This window comes from Callospermophilus lateralis (genome assembly GCF_048772815.1).
Source record: "Callospermophilus lateralis isolate mCalLat2 chromosome 11 unlocalized genomic scaffold, mCalLat2.hap1 SUPER_11_unloc_2, whole genome shotgun sequence".
Taxonomy (NCBI): Eukaryota; Metazoa; Chordata; class Mammalia; order Rodentia; family Sciuridae; genus Callospermophilus; species Callospermophilus lateralis.
In genome coordinates, this window is record NW_027510154.1 from 267181 (window position 1) to 290114 (window position 22934).

The following is a 22934-nucleotide window of genomic DNA, read 5'->3' on the forward strand; positions in this document are numbered from 1 at the left end:
AAATTTGGAAGAGATATAGGCAAACCAATTTCTAATTCCCCCCACTCCTTTTCCAGTTTTTTTTTCAATGAACTTTCTCTAGTAAATTCATTTCATTTCAAACTCCTTATCTTGGGATTTCACTTTGTAGAATTAACTGAGTTAACAGAAAGTGGACAGTGGGAGAGAATCCTGAGGTGGGGTCATTTACCAGCCTGATGGTAACATAGATGCAATTACTGGTGGAAACTGTATTGTAACTTGTAATTCAATAGCGTCTTATATCTAACCTTCCTCTGAGGTGAATTGGGATGGGATTGGAGGTAATGAATTTATTTTCTTTTGCATTATCTCCAGCATTCAAGTAATATAGGGGAAGTAGTAACTTTTAGAATCATTGAGTGATTGATTGGGTTTTGTCAAATATCATTTATATACTAAAGAAAGGAAAGGATAAACTCAAGTCTTGTAGCCTCATGTTTGGCAACTGGGGTACATGGCATCCTAACTTTCTCTCCAAAAATCTTGTGCAGCTCCACCCCTATGTCCTTGCTGTTTAGAGACCACTTGGCCTCCCTCTCTGTTGGCTTAATTCTGCTCAATTCCTACAGCTTTCCTCAAAAGACACTCCATATTACTGGCATCTCTTAATCTGGAGAGTATCCAGTGCTACTTGAGCTTCCTTTACACATCTCCAGGCAGCACCCTCTCAGCGGCTGCTTGCAGGGTCTCAGGAGCTACAAGACTTCTTTTCTCAGGTGAATTTTTCTCTTGCTTTGATCTTGTTTCTTTTTTCTATCCCCCTATTTATCCCCTGTGAAATACAAATGTTTATTCTATGCCTTCATATTTTGGATATATATAATTTGCTTCAGACTTTTAGAGGGACTCATGCTGAGAGTTTGCCTTGAATCTCAGTGGAGACTTTGAACTTGAATGTTTGGGCAATCCTTGAATTATTGAGATTTGGAAATGGACTAAATGTATTTTTCACTGTGGGGTGGACATGAGCTTTTGAGGGTACAGGCAGAATATTATGGTTTAGATATGAGGTATCATCCAAAAACTCACTCGTGAGAAAATGCAAGAAAGTTTCGAGATGAAATGATTGGTTTATGAGAGCTACATCCTGATCATTGCTGATAGGGATTAACTGGATGCTAACTCTAAGCAGGTGGGATATAGCTGGAGGAGGTGGGGTCACTAGTGGTGTGCCTTTGGGACTTATATTTTGTCCTTGTTGATCAGAGTTCTCTCTCCCTGATTCCTGGTAGCATGTGCCACATTCCTCTACCACATTGTTCCACCATGAAGTTCTGCCTCAACTAGGCCCTGGAGCAATGAACTTGGCTATCTATTTACTGAGCTTCTGAAATCATCCTCCTCTAATCCAGGGTAGCAGAAGTGTTGACCAAGTGTCAGAGAAGTCTAGAATAAATGGTGAAGGTGGGAGATGGTGTACATTACTTAGGCTACAGGACCAACTATGATGGAAGTCCTGCCATAGAGCACAATATAGTATAACTCACTAATACTTCCTTTTCATTTTTATTTTTCTAGGAATTTTATCAGACATCATCTTGAAGCAACAGTGTAATGGATTTAATGTGACAACTGAATGGATCTGACCATTGATATGGATGAATTGTAGCAGATCATGTTTTCCACACGTTTCTTATAATCATCCACAGATTTTCCCACTAACTCATATTTTACCAGTCCAAATCTGCATCTTTTAAACATAGAGCTGTCTTCAGGATGATGAGCATACCCTGTGTACACAAATGAGATGCAAAAAGCCTGAAAATGTATGTTCCTTCAGGAAAAGCCACTAAAAAATAATTAGTGACATAAAGGTACAAATTCTCAGCTCTCTCACAAAGTGATGAACTGAACTCTTGTGAAATATAGACTGCATAGATTATCCGGTTAGGATTGACCTAAGTTTACTATCTGTAGGACTTGATTACCATATTTATGCTTGATCTCCTTCTAGTTAAAGGACAACTTCCCTTGAATTCATGAATTCTTTTCTCTGCCACATCATTTAGAAGCAATTCTTCCTTCTCTTCTTCTCCACTGATATGGTTTGAATGTGTATGCCCCTACAAAATTCATATATTGGAATTTAAACCCCAAGATGATAATATTAGAAGATGGGACCTTTGGGAGGGGACTAGGTGAAACCCTCATTAATGGGAACAATGCTTTTATGAAAGAGCTGGGAGAAATCACTCGGGCCCTTTTGACCCTTCACCTTCTGCCAGGTGAAGATGCAATAACAAGATGACACCTTGGAAATAAAGATGAGCTTCACCAAATCTGCTGGTACCTTGATCTTGGACTTCTCACCCTCCAGAACTATGAGCAATAAATTTCCATTGTTTACAAATTACCTAGTATGTGGTATTTTGTTGTAGCACCAGGAATACATCAAGATCTCCTCTACACATACCCTTTCCCCGGCTTCTCCTTTACTACTTCTCCTCCTTCTTCCCCTTTCTCCTCTTCTTCCTCCTCTCCTTTTCCTCCTCCTCCTCTTACCCTCTTCCTTCTCCTTCTCCTTTTACTCTTCTTTTTCCTCGTCCTCGTCCTTCTCCTTCTTCTTTTCTAGCTTATTTATTTCAGAAAGCATGGTTCCATTAAGAACTCAGTCATATCAACTAGTTAAGACTTTATTCTGAGCAATGCAAGATGCCACTGACGAGCTTTGAGCAGAGAAAAATGACACAGAAAAATGACACTTTTCTGTATATTTCATGTAGAAAAGACTGTAAGACAGGAGTGGAATGACAGATGATAAGGGGGGAGACTTCAGGTAAAATATGTGTACACACTCACACACACACAGCCCTTCATGGTATGATATGTGTATGTGCCAGTCTCTCCTCCCTTATTGTATATATTTTTAAAAATTTCTATTGTCCATGGAAATTAACAACACTGTCTCCCTTACCACTTGAAGATACGGATTATGGTCACAAGGTCTGGAAAACAAAAAATAAACAAGGAAATATTTTTGCCATCATTCTCACCCCCTATTTAGGAGTAAAGACCCATTTCTTAATTATTGTGCATGGATATAATTGCCCTCTCTACCTCTATCCTTCCCAATACTGAACTGGGTAGAACATTTTTTCTTACATTCATTGTCACATTTCTTGTCTTATCTTAGGCATTCTTTTTTTGCCATTTTTGTTAAAAAAAATTAAAATCAGCTGTAAATTGATTTTATGAATGAACAAGTGAATAAAATTTTAAACTAATTAACCAAAGTGGGAATATGAAGAGAATGTCAAACCTGAAACCTGGAAAGGCACCAGAACATTAGTGTGGGCTGTGAACAGGAACTGATCATTAGACCCAAGAAGATAGTGCCTGCAAATAATTAATGCAATTATAACAGGAAGAAGAGAATGTACAATATATATATATATATATATATATATATATATATATATATATATATATATATATATATATAATATAGTATTGAGCATTTGCTTTGGGAATCATTTTCCTGAGCATTTCCTTTTTCTATTTAGTTATACATACTATTAGGGTTCATTTTGACATAATTATACAAGCATGAAATAAAGTTTTCTCTGATTCAGTTCCTAGTAATTCCCCTTTCCCTCCCCTCCCTCCGTGTTCCCTTTCCTCTATTCTACTAATCTTTCTTCAATTTATCTATATATTTGCTTAAATTAGTGCCGTGTGTGTGTGTGTGTGTGTGTGTGTGTGTGTGTCTATGATTTACTGTGGTATATTCAAATACCTACATAGGAAATTTTGGTCAGATTCATTCCAGTGTTCTTCCTGTCCCTCCTCCTTTACCCTCAATCCCCTTCCTCTGCTCCATTAACCTCTTCCTACTCTTCCTGAGCATTTTCTATCCATTCCTTAAGTTAATCTTCACAGCAGCCCGATAGGTTTGCATTACTCTAACTTTTTACAGATACTAGCAGCAAGGAACACTTGGGAGAAGTAATGTGTGGACCCTTAATGAAAAGTATGCAAACAACAATTCAAAACTCCACTGGATTAGGTTGAAATTAGGAAGACACTGGTGTGGTTGCTGTGGGGATATATTCTGGCTCATTTGGGGTTTCTTATGAAAACTCTGGGGAGGCTGAATCAGCACATACAGGAAATCAATGGTTCCATATATAAAAAGTTGAAGGAGACAGAGAAGCAGCAGCTGGAGATCATGGTGCATGGAGATTCCAACTTAACACAAACATGAAGAATGGCCCTGGATTGCAAAAGACTTAATCTACTTACACATAACATATGATGACAGAGTACCATTCCTTTGTGAGACACTTACCTGTATTTCAATTCCTTTCATTTTCATGACATAACTCTCACAGAAAGATATTCTTCTCTTCCTTCCACTCTCCTCCTCCCTGGCTTCACTTCCCTTTCCAGTCCATCTCCTCTACTTCTTCTCCACCTCCATTTTACTCCTTCCCCTCTCCCTTTAATGAAGAACAAAGGTAATAGTTGAACCCCAAGTTTCTGATTTCAAACCCACCATGTGCTGCCTCTATTATTTCTGTGTAAAATATGAATTTTCTTGAGACCTATGTGTTAAGTTAGGTTTTTGGCAGGTGTAGAATTAATTTTAATTTATGTGAGAATAAATTTTAAAAGGAAAATTTGACAGGTAAAATTTGAAGAGTTGAAATTGAGAAAAATCAACATAGTCCCCAAAGCAAAAATTATATATATATATAAATTGACTTCTGCTTAACATGTGTTTGAAAAATCATCATTATTTATTATGTTCATCATCAGCCACTTAAGAGCTTGTATTACTGGGGCTGGAATTGCAGCTTAGTGGTAAAGTGCTTATTAGAGCATGCATTAGGCCCTCAGTTTGCTCCTTGGCACATCCCAAATTGATCAATCAATTGATCAGTCTTTTTTGGATTATTTACTAAATTCAGTATTTAGTTTTCCTATCTCATTAGTTCTTTGCTTGATTAAGTAGTATATATAATTATTATTTATTATATTATCTTTATATGAAACTTTCTAATCTTGTGTATTTAAATTCTCTGACTCCGGGCAGTGACTTTCTATTTTTCCCCTATTTTTTTCTTTCCCTTCATTATAGCAGATCTCTGTGTAGCAGTTGCTATGATCATAAACAACCTAATCAAAGCAATCAACATTTGCTACATACCTCCTACTTGTGAGGGCCTGTGCCACATTAGGACTGTAAATGAAGTAACATGCTGTACATGTGTATCCATACAGTATCCACTAGTTACATGTGGTTAATTAAATGTAAATTATTTAAAATAAAATGTTCAGTCCTTTTTCATTGGCCACATAATTCCATTGGTTGTGGTATTGAACAGGAAAGGTCATAAAATAGATAAATCATTGTCCATTGTGCTCACAGAAAGTTCTAGATTTAGTGCATAACTTATGCTAGCAATTTATGACTGTATTCTGTGCTGTTTGAATTCACTACTTCTTTCTTCCATTAGATTTTTAGTTCCATCTGCAATACTTGCTGGATGGTAGCTACTCTATAAACAAACATGAATAAGGAGGTGGGGGAAGTCTTAGAATTTGCTCTGCAAAGAGATAAACAATTCAAATATGTCCAATTTAAATTTGTCATGTTTATTTTTTAATTAGTGCTCATCCAGCAAAATTTGTACTCATTTGTATTTAGGAAACCTAAAAAAAAATTTGGTGAACTAGAATAAAAAGAGTAATGGTTAAATATTTTCTATCTGACATAATCACATATAACAGATTGAATTGTCTCTCTTTGTTTATCTGTTCCATACTTAACTATTGAATATTCTCAGGATTACTTAACCTTTTAAATGTGTTTTATGTAAATGATCTCATTAAGAAAAAATACATTTGGATCAATTCCAGACTTAAATCTTGTACTTTTAGTTTTTGTTTATACCATAGTTAATACATGATGATGATTTTTTTAACAGCTTACCTGAAAATCATTAATTTCATAAATGATATTAGTCAAGATTCTTATTGTTAAGTGACAAATGCCAATCTGAATCAATTTAACAAGACAGAATAACTTAAGGAATACAAGAAATTAGTGAATATCCAACACATAGGAAAGACTGGGGTATAGTTAAGTCTGGCAAACACCTTGATTCAGGGTTTGAAGGACCATAGGACTCTATGCATGGATTGAGCTTCCATTTGCTTATTGACATCATCTTATCAACATATAATGTTATATAGATTTCTTCTGTATGGTGGAACGCATGAATTTTAACTGTTTCTGTGTGTTTCATGTTAAGATTTCAAATCCTAGAGATGTACTTTCTTAGATTAATTTGGTGCAATCCTGTTCCCAAGCTTCCTGGATCATTGAACTCAGCCAGGAATCAGAAAATAATTTTTTTTTAACCAGTTTTGGTCCAATTCTCACAATTGGATCAACATGGCTGGGAGATGTACTCATGGCTAGTATTGAGGAAGTTATGAAAAGATAAAGGAAATTCTAGAAGGAGACAAAAACAATACACATCCAGGACAATAATATAAAAGAGTTCCCATTTCTTCTCAAATTTTCATTGGCGACTCAGAAACATTTTCCATATGGTTCCGAGTAATCCTTGGGTCTCAACACTCAGATTGCTGCAGACAGCTCTATCAGGCACTCTCTCCTGTTTTTTTGTTATCTTTTCTAACAAAAGGAGCAGTGTTAGTATTCACAACAGCACGATACAATGAAATCATCTGTTTACCAAGCACCAAAGGCAGTGTTAGATATTATTTAACCCTTATTGTGGTTAGAAAGAATATAATAACAATTGTTCTCTCTTTTTTCATTGCTAAGATCATAATTGAGCATTTAGCAGAAGTTCCATTTCTGAGTTTCTTTCTTTAATAGGCAGTGACCTTTAACAAATAACCACTAATATAATTAATGTTTTCCTTCTCAATCTTGCACTCTCCACCCATTGTCTACATTCTGTCTTTCAAATTATATTGGGTCATACAGAGGACACATGCTAGATGTTTGGATTCCAGAATTACAAGCTTCACAGCCAATGTGTATTTGCATAAAAGCAGACTTCTTTTTCAGACATTAGACACACAGAGCAGCCTTCAGTCTGCCAACTTTATTACTGTTCATTTCACCATCCTACAGCAGCTCTTCCTAAAACAGTACCATTAATCTCTGCAATATAAGGTACTCGTCCATAATCACTCACAGAAGAAATAAGATACTGTCTTGTTCTATGGAATACATCAATGATATGGTATTGTTAAGCATTTTATGATTCAGGAAAAAAAAAACATGATAAAACTGAATGAATATTTGAACGAAATAGCTTGAAGACAAAAGTGGAAAGCAGAAAAATAATATAGATCTTTTATTTTGGTTGGGTGTGCTATGCCAGCAATACTGTCAAAATATCTGTGTGCCCATGTGGCAGAAAAATGAAAATGCTTTGATAGGTAGAGACTATCCCATATATTTTACAACAGACAGCCACAACATAACCCTGTATATGATATGTTCACATTTCAAGCCCCATTCTGTGACTGGCTGAACCAGCTAATGGGTTACTCCATATTCGAAGATTTACACTAAGCTTTTTCTTTCCAATTTTCCTTGGACTGCAGGAGTTACTGATGCTGATTGAACACTGCGGCTCAATAAACAACTTTGCTATCTCAAAAAATACACCCTCTTTGCCAGCAAGATGTTTGGAGTGATTCCAAGAAAAAGACAAAAAAAAAGAAAAGTCTGATCAATGGAGAGAAGGAACCACATTGAAAGGTTTGCAGTCCTATTTTCACTCTGGTCATAAATCATTATCCACTCTGGCATTGATTAATTGGTCTTTCTCGAATTCTCCAGAATTCTTATGAAAATCTAGGCTAAAGCACTATTACACTATTAGCAGAAGACAGAAAGGGATACATTTTCTAAATGTTGTCTGGAGATAACAGTGTGTAGGCAAAAATGTGCCACATTGAAAGTAGCTCTTTGGTTATTTACATTTTTAGAGTGATTTAGTTTCTTTTGTCAAAGTCTTCATTCACCCCCTTTCTTATCTCAGGTCTACAACCAAGCCAGAGAGGGTGAGGGTGACATGCTCTACATAGTCCACCTGTCACTTGTGATACCAGGGCATCCTGGCCCCATTGAAAGTTTCTATGTTATGATGTCTAATTCTTCAGGGTTTATTGCTAATGATCCAGTTTTCCATTGGTAATTGAAGCTAGTATCTTAAACAGATTAAAAATGGGTTAAAACAGCTGTCTGAATGTCACATTTGGTCAGGCTTCTGGAGATGAGGCTCCGAATTCGAACAACAGTTTCACTTTGAGAATTAATAAGCTTTTAATTTGAGGCCTAATGTCTACTGATTCCCGTTTTCTGTTCACTGACTGCTATCTTGCCTTCCTTTACTCCTCAATGACTGCAGTTTTTTATTTTGCTTATGTGTTTCTTTTGAAGAAAGTTTGTAATTACACTTTACAGTTTGTTAGTTACAATTTTAAGTGATACATACTATTTATTAAAGAATAGCTATGCTATAAATTTATCAAAGTATACAATCATACAAAAGGAAATAAACCAACAGGTCACATTCAAAAGCTCAAATACAGACCCATGTATATACAGACACTATGTACATGACAGCTGCTTTTGTGTATGAATGGTTTTACAGAGAGCATTTAGAATAATGGCTACCCATTACAGATAATAATGAATCCAGATTCCTATTTTAAAAACATGAGAAGGTTATATTTCAGGCAGATAAAAAATGAGTGAGTCAGGCACAGTGGTAAATGCCTGTAATCCCAGAGTCTCAGGAGGCTGAGGCAGGAGGATCGCTAGATCAAAGTCAGCCTCAGCAACTTAGCAAGGTCATAAGCAACACAGTGAGACCTGCTCTCCAAATAAAATACAAAATAGGGCTGCAAATGTGGGTCAGTGGTCAAATACCCCTGAGTTCAATCCCCAGTACCCTCCTGAAAAAAACCCCAAACCAAACAACAACAACAACAAAATCACATTTAAATTTTTTTTGTACATGAATAGAAAGGAAAATGATGTCAGGTCTATGAATTGATTGCTTGGAAAGATAAAACACACACACACACACACACACACACACACACACACATAAAAGCTACTATTTATTAAACAAATACACTAATTAACTAATCCTTTTAAACAACTTGGGGACATGAACAAAACATTTGATTTGGGGAACTAACAAGAAGTAGTAGGCAATTTGGGATCAGTATTTGCTCCAATGAGTGTAATTATTGTGTAAATTGTGGCTCTTGACAAAAATCTCTGATTCCTGTTGAGATGTTGTTAATGCCCCAGGAAGAAGCCTGCCTTCTCCAGTGTGATTGCTTACAAAGACACAGCTGTTTCCTTCCTCCTTTTTCCCACAGGAGATGGTCAAATTGCCAGTGTTTCATTTTCAAGTGCCATTGTTCACATAGAGCTTTAGGAAAAGGCTCCTGATTTTTTATTGTTAATCCAATCCTAAGTGATGATCTTTATTTTAATCCTGTAACATTTTATAACAAATTTATTAGGCACTGACATTAGCCACTAAGGCACAAATAGCTCTGTCACTTTTTTTTTTAACTTAACCAGTAATTTAGTAATTTATGCAGCCTCAGAATTACTTTATTGGTATGTGAAATCTGTTTTCATGAAGAATTTATGGGAAAAATATAAATCAAGACCTGTTTCTTCAATACCTTTCTAACATCATTCCATTAGTTATGATTCTGACCGAAAAGCAATGTGATAACGTTTATGACTTGATAGGATACTTTAACATCATATTTTATATTGCATATATACAATGATCAAGAAGGAAAGTACAATTGTTCTATATTCTGAGGAAAGAAGTTAAATTTATTCATTAAAGAAATTGAAGAATAGGTTAAAGATGTTAATGATAACTGAATGCGAGCTCATGCTGGGACCTTATATGAATTAGGTTTGGCAGTCTCAACAAACACTAGGCAAGCCCTAGTTATATTCCCAGCCCAATTTTTAACTTGTAATATAATATTGAAATAGTTTTAGTAGGAGTTATCTGATATTGAACACACTTATTTTTTAATACTTTATTGCCATTCATATATAAGGATTTCTCTTATACATTTAAAAAATAACATCATATTTTTAAATATTTAAAAAATAACATCTCTATTACTGATTAATTTAATTCTTGGTAAATGGTTACTTGCATAAGAAAGGGTTGCATATTACTGAAAATATTACTCCTTTTTCTTAAGTTGAATATTAGCCTTATGTGTCTTCCCCCCCAACACCCAGGCTGCTTCCATTTGCCTATTTCATCTTTTAGTAGAATCATTACCCATTGGTAATTGTTTTTAAATCACCCTGTTAGGATATTTAAATTTATTGATTGCACCAATCTACCATCATTCAAAATTAATCAAGCAAATTTAAATCTTTATATTCTCTATTCCACTTTCATTTCTATGATAATATTAGCATCTTTGTACTCACTGCCAGTGAAAGTTCGTTTAATGGTAACCCTTCATTTTCACTTCTGAGCATCTATATTTATAAATTTCTGAGTATTCTGATTTTTGTAGTTTCTAGTTAGCTATATTTAAAATTCTACTGGGACTTAGTTCTATTATTATCTTACTGAGATAAGTCTTTTTCCCTTAAATTTCATGTTATTCATTATTAATTTTAGCAAAACTCCACTTTATGTAGAGCCTAGTGATAATCAAGCAATAGTCTTAAAAAATAATAATTATTCTTTTGTGGGAGGTAGTAGATATGAACTGGGGGTGGGGAAAGATAATGAGTCTATTTTTATGCTTTAGTTTTAGCCTAATGATTTCAAGTGTTCACAGCACAGAATTGTGGAAATGCTGAGGAACATGATGCACTCATACCTGTTGAGAAAGTGCAGAGTACTGATCTCAATTAAGTTCTTGAAACATAATTCAATGATTTAATAACTCACTTTTCTCATCACCTTCACAGAGTTCCTGGGATTTGCATGATTCTTTCCCAAGAGTTAAATTGGTTAAAAAAAATATGCATCAAGGTATGGCATAAAATACCTTTGGGGTCACTAAAGAGTCTAATGGCAGAATAGGTACTACAGATCCTGGAAGAGTATTAATCCCATGAGGTGTCCCAGGACAAAGGGTTTTATGTCACAGAAGATGTATAAATAAGTCAGGCAGTGATGAAAACTCTACATATATTCAAACCTCGAGCTTCCAGTTCTTTAGCCTCTTCTTAGTTTTTAAAATAACTTTTAATACCCCACATACTATTTTTGAGAAAGAATAAAACAAGGGTAATTTGATGGGAGTTTGAGATACAAATGATGCTAACACAGAATTTACTGTATGAAATGTATTTGAAAACTTTGGTTTTTGGGTCTTTCCCATTAACATAAAAACATTACTCAAAACAATACTTTCTTAAAAATCAGGGCAAGATTTAATAAAAGATATTAATCTATTTCTCAAGACAAGAATTATTTCCTTTTAAAGCACTCTGAATATTTAATTCTAAGCACCGTGTCTCAGTGCTTGCTTGCAAAAAGAATAAAAACAAGAACTATATTTGACAGAAACAAATTATTGAAAAATGGGTCTAGAAAAAGAATGTCTGAAAATTGTTTTAAATAAATGTGTGCCATAAATCCTGTATCTGTCCAGGTATTATCATTTTTTTTTTTTTGGAAAGAGTACTATGGTACTATGGTCTAAGGGCAGTTATAGTGACCTGCTGTCTTCCATGGGAGAGAGAGAATTTATTTTCACCAATTAAAGATTCTAAATAATATTTTTATATAAATGCTTTTCTGCAATATTAAAATATATATTTTTCCTTAGCTAATATCTACAGTAATCAAGATAAAATAGTGCGTTTTTTAAAATAACCTTTGTGATAATTTTGTATTTTTGCCATGTGTAGGTGTTTCTACAATACAACAAAATTCAATAAAGCAATGTTTGCTTTGTAATTGGTCTGTTTTTCATCATATTGGTAACAGGTAGGTCTCATCTTTAACCCCCACATAGTATGTATCACCACTATATTATATTAAGGCAACATTATTTGTAATTACTCTAAGAGCATTTTATGATGCATCTATGTTAAATAGATCTCTAAAATGTATTGTCCATTTACCATGTGTTTTTAAAGCTATTTTTAAATGAATAAATGTATCTTTTCTCTTTTACCATTTGCTTTTTACAGTTACTGAGATAATTATTTTTAAAAACTCAGAAACTACTTTTGGAGAATTATATCCTACAGTTATAGTTTACCATGAAGAATGATGAAGTATTTATGAAGTACAATAAGATAGAATATTATTCTTTTGTACCCGTCTGCCCCAGAGGTAATTGTTCAATATCCAACATCTCAAACAATTATAATTAACTATTCTAAAGCAATTAAGAACTATGTACTTGCTTGTAATTCTCATATTTACTTACACTTAAAATAATTCATTAAAGTAATTCTGTTGAGAAATGTTTGTGGTAATTTTAACTATCTAAAGGTCATTATGGTGTGGTGGAGGCTTCAGATCTGGAAAACAGTGCTGATAGAATGAGCTGTGAAATTCCAACTACAGGTCATGGTCTCAATCATTGTATTTTAATGACTTTTATAGGTCAATGCCAATTCCTAGCTGTCACTTTTCAACCCGTACCTGAATTAGAAGACAAGATTATTCATTTTGCTACAAAATATTAATGTGAAGACCTAAAAGTGACAAAATAGTCTATTTTTTGGTTTTTCTACAAGCATGTTTGTTTTACATTAAATGGTTTTTTATACAAATTTGAAATGTGAATATATTTTATTTTTTCCCAGTGAGTACACAATACACAATTGTTTGACAATACTATTAACCAATTTTATGCCAATTTCTTTGCCAATCTAACATCAAATGAAACACATTAAGATTTTTGGATGCTGTTTGGTGACTTAAAAAAAACTACAGTTCTTTAAAAAAATGCATCTATAAAACAAAGTATAAAAAGTCTACCCACGGCCACAGAATCCCTTATCTTGCAACACTTTTAAAGTCACAATAAATGATTTTAAAATCATGGAATTAAAAAGAATTAGTAAATTGCATGTCATTTAAAGAAATGCATGGTGCTTCATTTGATTTACACATTATAAAGAAGGAAAATAAAAGTAACTTCACCTCTAAGATAATGTGGAAAGACATGTAGCTTTACACCAATTCTTGTCATGTAACTCTATAAACACAGTATACAGAAGCAGATGAAAAAACTAACATTAGTGAATACTATGGTTCTGCATATCTTTAATACTGACACACAATTGCTTTCCAGTGGAGATAATCCCCTGTTTGGAGCTCATTGGCATTATTATTGTTTTATTGTCAATGGACAGTTACATATTTTTATTGAGTAGAAATTAGGAAGTGTTCCACCAAAGCACATACAAACTTTCAACTCAAATTCAATTGAAAATATATTTAAATACCCATAGCATTAAACCATGACATAGAACACCATTAAATCTGCTATTCAAAGCAAGTAAACTTGTAATGGTTTTACTTCCCTTTGGTTGTATGATAACTTAACATGCTGGTCCTTGTTTTCTTATATTCTCTCTTGAATTGGATGCAAATCCTCTGAAGGGATCAATTATTTTCATGCCCCTGTACTATCCTAACTTTTTAAAAAATGGCATGGAAAAGATTTAGAGGAGGGTGGGTTGACTCCCTGGCATACACTGGCATACCTGAGTTTGGGCACTGACATGGTTATTTTCTCTAATGAGACTTTACCCGTTATAAATGAAGCAGTACTTGTGTCTGTCTTGACTTCACAGCAGTGTTGCCTGTAAGTGCAAAGTAAGTTACATTCTCTCCCACCCACTTTTCCTTCTGATGGTTTATGTAGGCTCTGGTTAGCAGAGTTAGCTCAGTGAATTCCTATTCGCATTCATTCAATCAGCTACACAATAAAAATCTACGAAGTTTCTCTTAGATTTGTGTTATTCTGTTGACATTCTGGCTTGTACTGACTGGTAGCTTTATACGTGTATCATGTTGATGAAGATTTCTGATTTTTAAGAGTGTTCCTGAATTTATATAGCCATAGCATGTTATTTTGCTCTATAAAAGGATGACCATATTGGGTGGAAGATTTTTTGGACAAATTTATTTAAAACTAAGTTTAATGGGCAACATGGATTATTCTAAAAGAACATTCCAAGTAACCACAGGGTTTGTATTGCATTACCTAACTGTTAATTTTTTGTGTACTCAAGACAATCAGGAAGGTATGATGCTATGTTCCAATTATTCTACATGTCATCTACATAAAGACATATTTTTTTAAGTCTTGGTTTATTAATTGCCTACAAATGCCAGTTACCAGGAGTCAAGAATCTGTATAATCTATGTGATAAAATTTTAGACTAAATTCAGTGATTGAGGAGCAAAAAGATGAAATACAAATGAATATAACTTCTTAGATATTTGTTTTGAAATAAAGGAGGTGAATTAAGGAACTTCACAAATAAAAAATAAATTCCTCACATCTTAGAGTTGTGAATTATTATGTATTCATTTTTTTGCAAAAGCTTTTTCTCCTCTCCCAGTCTCTTTATCCCAGAGAAATCAAACTGCATGAAAATCCAGGCACTGATGGTAGAAAGCTGATAAAGTGTTTAATAAGTGTGTCTCAGAATTCCTTTTCTCTTCAGTGAAGAAATGAACTACACACGACACCGAGAAAATGTTGGGGTCCATAAATAACATCACATTCTAGGCTTGCCTGTGCTGATGCAGTCTCAGGGAATTCAAAAGATGGAGCCATTGAACTATGTCATCCCTTTGCTATGACAACAGGACATGAACCGGTGACTGAGCCAATAATGCAGAGTATGAGACCTATTAAAGGGTCTCCTACTTGAAAACTGATCCTGATTGTTACATCGAATAGTTTTGAAGTACTGAATATATCGTAGGAAAAACATAAGAAAATATAGTCAGAGCTAGAATTTAAGATTGCGTAGGTAGCACATGGGAAAATGTCACAAGTGGGAATTTCAGGAAGGTTATCTTCTACTTGACTGATTGACTATACATGTACAGTAGCTAACATATATTTCAAAGTCACATTTATTTTGAGCATACGTAGCTGATGTTCAACTTCTTGTTCTCAAAGTCGTGAAAACAAATGAGGGAGGACACTGTTATTAGTGTCCACTTACAAGGTTTGGTTTTATTTAAAAAGTGTATAAACATGCATTTTTTTTCTCCTTTTTAATTTTTTCTTTTCAATTTACTCATTCAAAATGGGTCAAACAGATTTTAGTTGGTAGCCAATTTCTGAGAATGTACCATCAAATATTTATTCCAATAAACTTATGGATGGTGAACTGAACATACTCTGAGCACTGCTTTTTAAGCACTTGCAATTTGGCTCTACCTTTGGTGAAATCAACTTTATATCTTAGTTAAATGAAACACAAAGTTGTATATAGACTGCATTTTTTCAATCATGAATTTAAGTGATTCAGTTTTATCCTCTAGTGTGTACTGTACATGTATTAGAAAGACAAAACAAGATATTGCAATAGATTTCATGTTTGGAAGCAGCCTGAGCATGTCCTAATAATAAATTGCTTCTTTACTTGCTAGATAGTCGCGAGTTCATTTTGTTTGTTTCCTTGGGGAACTTCATGTTATATTCTGACTTAATGAGTTGGAGAGATTAATTATGGTAATTCAGAAAATGCTGTTTTAAAAAGCTATAATATAAATACAGCTCTTGTGAAACACCTTAATTTCCTTTTGCTTGTCGCCATTCTCAGATGGGTCAATTACAATGACAAGTAAAGTTGATTCTAAATAAAACTTTAATTATTTTTTTTAAAGCAAGTTTAGTACATCTTTGCTATCTGCATATTTTAATGCATATTCAGCCTAAAGACTTAAAATTCCTTCTTTTGACCCCTTGCTTTTGTCAATAGCAAAATCCATCTTTCTTCTCTTAAAAACAGACTCGTTTTCTGATGTTCAGACTTTGCCAACACCATTGTTCCTTTGCATCTTCCTATTTCTACACCCCAGCTGAAAACCATCTAACAGAATGAGTTACACCAGCATTATCCAACCTAGCTTACAGTACAGAAACCCCCTTCACATTCAATCTTTTCTTCATGTCATAAGGAGTAAAGATTTGTGCTTATCACCAAATAAAATTGCAGTGCAAAATTTAAACATAAAAGTTACACAATTAAGAAAGCAACAAGGCCTTTAATATTGTGTTGTGTTACACTTGTGTTACGTGTTGTATGTCAGTATGTCTGTATGTGTGTATGTTCATATATCATGCAGTGATATAACAATTGGCAGATGAGGAGTGCTCATGAAAAATTTTAAAAATGGATCCAAATTTCTTTGACTCACATGATTCAAATGGTTCAATTTAAATTGGGTAAACAGATAAAAGTAAAGATGTCTTTAAAATTAAGCTTATAAGTTTTTCTAGGTGTTCAAAAATAAAACCTAAAAATGTTGATGTCTATAAAATAATCTGATTAAATTCAAAATTTACAAGTATTGTTTCAAAATGTGAACAGAAGGAGGTTAACAGATAAAAAAGAAACTAGAAAGTTCTAGGTATGGATTTCATAGAGGAAAAATGTGTTTCTGGATAAGAGTCTATATGATGGTAATTTTAGGCTTAAAAAAAGACATGTTGGAGATATAATTAAATCATTTGTGTTCTATAACTGGGCTTGTTATCAATAAGATATGTACAGTTCTATGTTACCTTTTTACACTGAGATACAACTTAAGTGTATTTTTAAGTTAATGAGGGCTTAATCTATGTAAAGGTTTTATTGTAAAACACAAAAGTACTTTGCTACTTTTCTACAAAATGTTAGAAGCTTTCAGCCTTTCTTTAATTCATGTTTTAGATGTGATATTATGTTGTGTTTGCTCAAGTTTACAACAATTTATGTAGGCTTTATAAAATGATGTCTAAAAAGCAAAGATCAGCTTCAGAGCTATAGTAAAATTCATGAAGAGCCCCTTACTTGAGATAAGGCTCTATGTCCCATCTCACTGCATGTGAAAGTGACTATAAAAGAAATAGGCTAGATTTCAGTACATTAAAAGTTGTGTCCAAAGGTTAGTTTTTGTCATGATTACCAGGATCTCAAACAGGGGATATAATGTATAACTCCACCAAAATTCAAGGTAGCTATTATATGAACTAAATATGTTTTTACTCTTGATAATTTTATTTTGTAGTTTTCTTATAAATGGTCTAAAGATTGCCTGTTTTGCAGAGGTACTACTTTAAGAACTCACAACCTGGGTTAATTTAAGATAAGGAGTTATCACCTACAGGATAGAGAGATAGACATTAAAGCCCAGTGCTCTTAATATAAGGCTGTTAAAACTTATTTGCTAAATGTTTAAGATTAAGTTTTAAAATTAAAAATTTGACTCTTGCTGTCTGAGTCAGTCTGAGTCAGGGGATAGGGGACTTTTCCAAAGAGCTTTGCAACTCTAGGCCACATAACCTCCCGATCAGGGAGATTAATGAGACCAGTGGAGGACAGAAAGCCAGTCAGTGCATTTGCTGTGAAGAGGAGGGTCATCAGAAAAGGGAGACATTCCTGATGCTTCTGAGGGAAGCCACATGGTCAAGCAAGGCCTGGACCCATCCTAGCGCAAATGGCACTAGCAGATCTGAGAAGCTGCTGTAAGTTCCCGAGGACTCCCAAGGAAACTTGGCTGACTGTTAACAATAGATAGAAACAAAAGTCAGTTTGACTTGCTTCATCTTAAACACTTAGCAAAGACAGTCAAAGCCAAAACACAGCTATTCCTGGGCATTTTAAATAAAATAATACTTAAATGTAACTTCCATAAATAAGTAAACTGGATTCTTCAAAAGAGATTCTCAGACATGAATGCCTGATAACTATCAAAAGGAACTGCCAAAGTAGTTCTTAGTTCAAGGCCTTTATTTCTAACCTACACAGGTAGGCCTGGTGTTTGCTAGTATGGTTATCCAGCCCTAAGTAACAGAATTAAAGATTTCTCTATTAGACACAGAGGTCATACTAGTAAAAGGATTTTGCAAGTCAGATGACATTAAACTGTATCTTAATGTTGTGTTTACATCCCTGACAATTCTGGCAATGTGACAAATATCCTTAAAGATTTACATACTCAGATAAAAGCCATGTTCTCAGCAATCTTAGCTCCTGGTTCTTGGTACTTCCTGGTGGAAAACATTGTTAGTCTTTGTCTTTGCCATCATACTCATTGGCATATTCCTGTGCTATGAGATTTATTGCTGCATCAGTCTGGTTCCAGTACTAATGAATTCTTTTTTCTCTTATAGACCACCCATCACTCAAATGGCCCTCCAGCCAATTACTTCTCAATCAGACTTCTATCATGGACCCACTCAATAGACCCGATTTTTAAAGGGGGACTCCAAACTGCTTGCCCCACACCGTCCCTTTTCAGCCTGAAGAAGCCAGAAAGATTTTCTTCGCCCCCCTTCCTTACAGCAGTAAGGAGTTCCTAAATTAAAAGGGGGAATGAAGCCAGATTAAAAGTTAGGTAGTCAGTGTAGTTAGGTAAATCTAATATCGAGTGAAATCTAAAATGGAGGCCATGCTGGGAATGACTCAGGGAAAACGCAGGACAACTCATGGAATGTTAATGAAGTCCTGAAAAGGCCCTAGGCCAAAGTCCACCTCAAGGAAATGTTAATGGAGCCTGGGAAAACAGCCCCAACAGACTTGGAGATAGCCCATCCCAAAAGGTGATAATTAAGCCCACCTGTAGACCTCCAACCTACAATCCATCACTGAAAGAACTATAAAAAGGGGAAACAACTGCACTTCCACGGATTCCACCTTTTGGGTCCCCTTCTTCCTCCGGGAGAAGTCTTTTCTGCTGTCCTTTAATAAACTTCTAATTTCTGTTCTGACAAAAAAAAAAGTTACACAATTAAAAGTTAATATATGGAACCACAGCCTATTAATTCACATATAGTAAAACAAACCAATAAGAACAGACAATAATAGGAACAGAGCTAAAAAGAGTTAGCTTGCATAGCAATGCACAAAAGAAATTATATACAGAGAAAAATCCTTTTCTTTCTGGAGGGCAAGTTTTGTTTTCTTTCTTTTTTTTTTATATACTCCTGACAAGAAAGAGTTAAGGTGGATGGTGTACTTAAGAGAAGAACACAAGTAAAATATCTGTGGGATATGTGTGGCTGTGTGTCTTTACATTGCATTTACAGTTCTTTTAATAGTACATAAATAAAAGAAATTGTTCATTGCACTGTTTAGTGTCATCACGTTCATGAGTTGGGACCTGATGATCCTTCAGAGCAGCTTTGTATGTCTCCTCTCGGTTACTCTAAAAAGAGATGGAAACAAAAGTCAGGAATAAAGCTCAAGAGTTAAATGATGCATTCTTCTATCCTGACCCGCATATTCAAAATCAGAGCAACCGGATAGTAAATGAAGATGAAGTCATCAGAAAGATCTTGGTGTGTTTGTGTAATTCATTTTCGTTGAACCAGAGAAACAAGGAAAATAGAAACACTGTAGTATCTGGAAATTTAAAATTCAACTAGAGCTATTTTATTTTCACTCCCTGAACACCTACGATTATGTCAATATAAAATTTAAAGAAAATTTCAAGTACCCATGGGCCAAATGAAAAATTATAAATAAATCTTAATACTGATCTGATTGATAATAGCCAATAATGATAACTCAGATCCATAAACGATAAGTTTGAAACTATTTTCCCTTTTCATTAGCTCATGAACTCCTCCAGCCTGTGATGTGAGCATAATGGTAATCATAAACTATTTTTCCATGAGGAATTCAAGAGATTATAAAAGTAGCTTTGTCTTCTCATGAGCTATAATCAGGCAAGTGGTTGAGAACATTAGAAGCCATGGCTGTTCTCTTAACAGACTTGGTTAAGCTGAATTCAAAGAAGCAGTTGACAATTTTAAGCAGGCATCATTATAATAGGGAATAGGGAGTTGGTAAATTTCCTAATGGAATTAACACAAATTCAATGTTTTTAATTGGACGAACTGTGACATCCCTATTTTTCACCATTACCTCATATTTTTATATTTAGAAAATATGAAAACCAATGCCAGTTCTTCATTCAAAAAGATAAACTTAATCAATAGCTATATCATTATAATAAAAATATTGTGAACTAACTCAAATCAAAGATCAATTTTTTTTTAAGACTGACTCCATAAATTTAAAAAAAAAAAACGAATGAAGAGCAAATAAATGAAGAATAGGAAGAACTACTAAGAAGACTCTTTAAAGTACCAAAGGGCCAGAATTTCTCTCTTTTTTATTGTGCTGAGTTTAAAAGAGCAAGAAAAGTATCCAGTGAACTACATTTAATTTAACTTGTAAGTGTTGAGACTCTTTGCCCACGTTTAAACAATTTTCTGTTGTTTTATGGTTGTTTATTTTGGTAATGGGGTTTGAACCAAGGGTGCTCTATCCTGAGCTACATCCCCAGCCTTTGTTATATTTTATTTTGAAACAGGATCTTACTAAGTTGCCCAAGTTGTCCTCAAGCTTGTGATCCTCCTGCCTCAGCCTCTGGTAGCTAGAATTACAGGTGTGCACCACCATGTTTAAAGTAATTCTTACATAGCATAAATCAGCTTGAAATATAAATGAAATATTTATGTCATCGACTTGCTATAAAAAGCAATCATCTACGTTATGACCAAACTTGTTTAAAAATCATTGATTTTTTTTCCTGTAGCAGGGAAAGTTTTCTATCATTCTTAAATTTGTTTAATATGACAATATTATTAATCTAATATTTTTTCTGAATCACAATAAACCATAATTTTTATTATTTTGGTTCTGGGGATTGAACTCAGGGATGAGCTACCATTGAACTACATCCCCAGTGCTTTTATTTTTCATTTTTAGACAGGGTCCTGTTGAGTAGCTGATGGTTTTACTAAATTGAGGCTGGCCTCAAACTTGGAATCCTCCTACCTCAGCCTTCTATGTCATAGGGATTACAGCTGTGCCACACCGTGCTTGGCTATGGTAGCCTTTTCAGTGACCTAAAACACTTACATAATTCACCTGTAAACTGTCCTTGACTATTTGAGCCCATATATCCTATGTCAAGAAGGTCACTGGCATTGCGCTGGTGGCCTCCCCTCAACACCTCTGGTTTCCTGGGTCCAGTGGATCCTTTAGAAGAAGCTGTTCCTGATGAGCTGTGGCCACCTGGAGATGGGAAACTGGGCTTGCTATAGGGCACCAAGGCCTCCTCTGAAAAAGAAAAATGAAAAACAATAAAGGGCTAAATTGAACTGCAGCCTGGGAAAATAACACGAATTTAACTCTTACAAGTTAAGCTCAGAATGGACCATTTTACTATTTCATTCTTTAGTAAAATTAAAATTAAGAGGTTTAATCAAGACTGGATATTAAAGGAATTTCCATGTGCAAGCAACATTTCCTACAATAGGATCTGAAGCAGGATTAAATTAAAAGAGATCTTGGGATAAGTATACACTGTTGTATATTATTTGCAAAACTTAAATTCATTATAAAAGAGAGCAGCTTACAGTGAACTACTTTGTTTCAAAAAAAGCATATCTTAGAATAATTTCTAGAGTTCAATGAGGCTTCAATATTCCCATCAAAACAGAAGGAACGTGGTTTTGTTTTAGTTTAAACCACAGCAATATTTTCTCAATCAATTTAGATCAAGGATTTTGTATTAACAAATTAAGTAAGTTTCTTAAATTTTTGTTGTTGCTTGGGACATAACTATATTAATTGAAAGGCTAGGAATTTCATTAAAAGAAAAAGAGAAACCCACCCAATTTTAACAAATGTGATAATATTTATTTTGTATATTGTCTCCCAACAAATAACTGATCAAATGTATTATGAATAATTATTTAATATTTTGAATCCTTCTTTCCTTCTCCTTTTCTCCTCTCTTTATTTCTTATCTCTCTCTTCCTGTCTTTCTCTAGCTCTTTCTTTTCATCTCTCCACATCTTCCTCTCCACCCCAACTACTCTATTTCTTTCTTTCTTTTGAGGTTTTGGCCATTAACAAGTGATTAGATGATGAAAAAATGTTGGCTGAATTTACTGTTTCTTGCCTTAGATAGTCTTTAATGACAGGGATCACATAATTTTTCTCTCACAGCTTGAATGGTCAACCATTCCTAAACATTTCAGTAAATCTAGATATTGAAATTGTCATCTTCTGGCCCTTGCACAAATTGAATTTTTCAAAAACTTGAGCACAGTGTTGTAACAAAATGTAATTACAGAAATGCATGGGGAGAGGACTTGTCTAATAAAGATTGAGTCCAAATGAATATGGAATATGTTTCAAAAGTTGTGTGCATGTGTATATGTTTATTAATACTCAGTAAATCCTGATGCAAGATATTCCAAAAAATGCAATAGCCTCACCCCTAATTAATGTCCAATCAGAAACCATGAAATTTATGTTTTAACATTTCCAGGAAGTGTGATTTATAAACAAGAGCATTCTTGTCCCCATGTGAACAGTCATCTACATTTAATCAGTTAACCTTTTCCAACATGAGGTCTGTTGGTTGGTCATTTATTTGTAAATTTATAATCTCAATTAATTCACCTAATTGACTGACAGGAGCTCTCCTTTCAAGTGACTGGTTACTTCTGTCAAAATGACAATCTCCTTGAAGGTAGAGATTAAACTGACACAAAAGCTGAAATTTAGTGGTCTTAAAGCTACTCAATAGAAAAGGTAAAAGGCAAAAAAGCCAAAATTGTCCCCTGAGACCGTAGATGAAGGCTGGAGATCTCTTGGATTCAAAGACCTATGGAGTGGTCAATTT

The 22934-nt window shown here is 34.3% G+C and overlaps 1 protein-coding gene across 1 annotated transcript in view; it reads right to left on the minus strand.

The window, feature by feature from the left end:
- Window positions 1–1581: 1581 nt before the first annotated feature.
- Window positions 1582–22934, minus strand: part of LOC143639865 (roundabout homolog 2-like) — an 86388-nt gene continuing 65035 nt past the window's right edge. Inside the window, 2 exon segments of the mRNA XM_077107900.1 lie at window positions 1582–1751; window positions 21158–21358. Of these exon segments, the coding sequence (XP_076964015.1) occupies window positions 1582–1751; window positions 21158–21358 (371 nt within the window).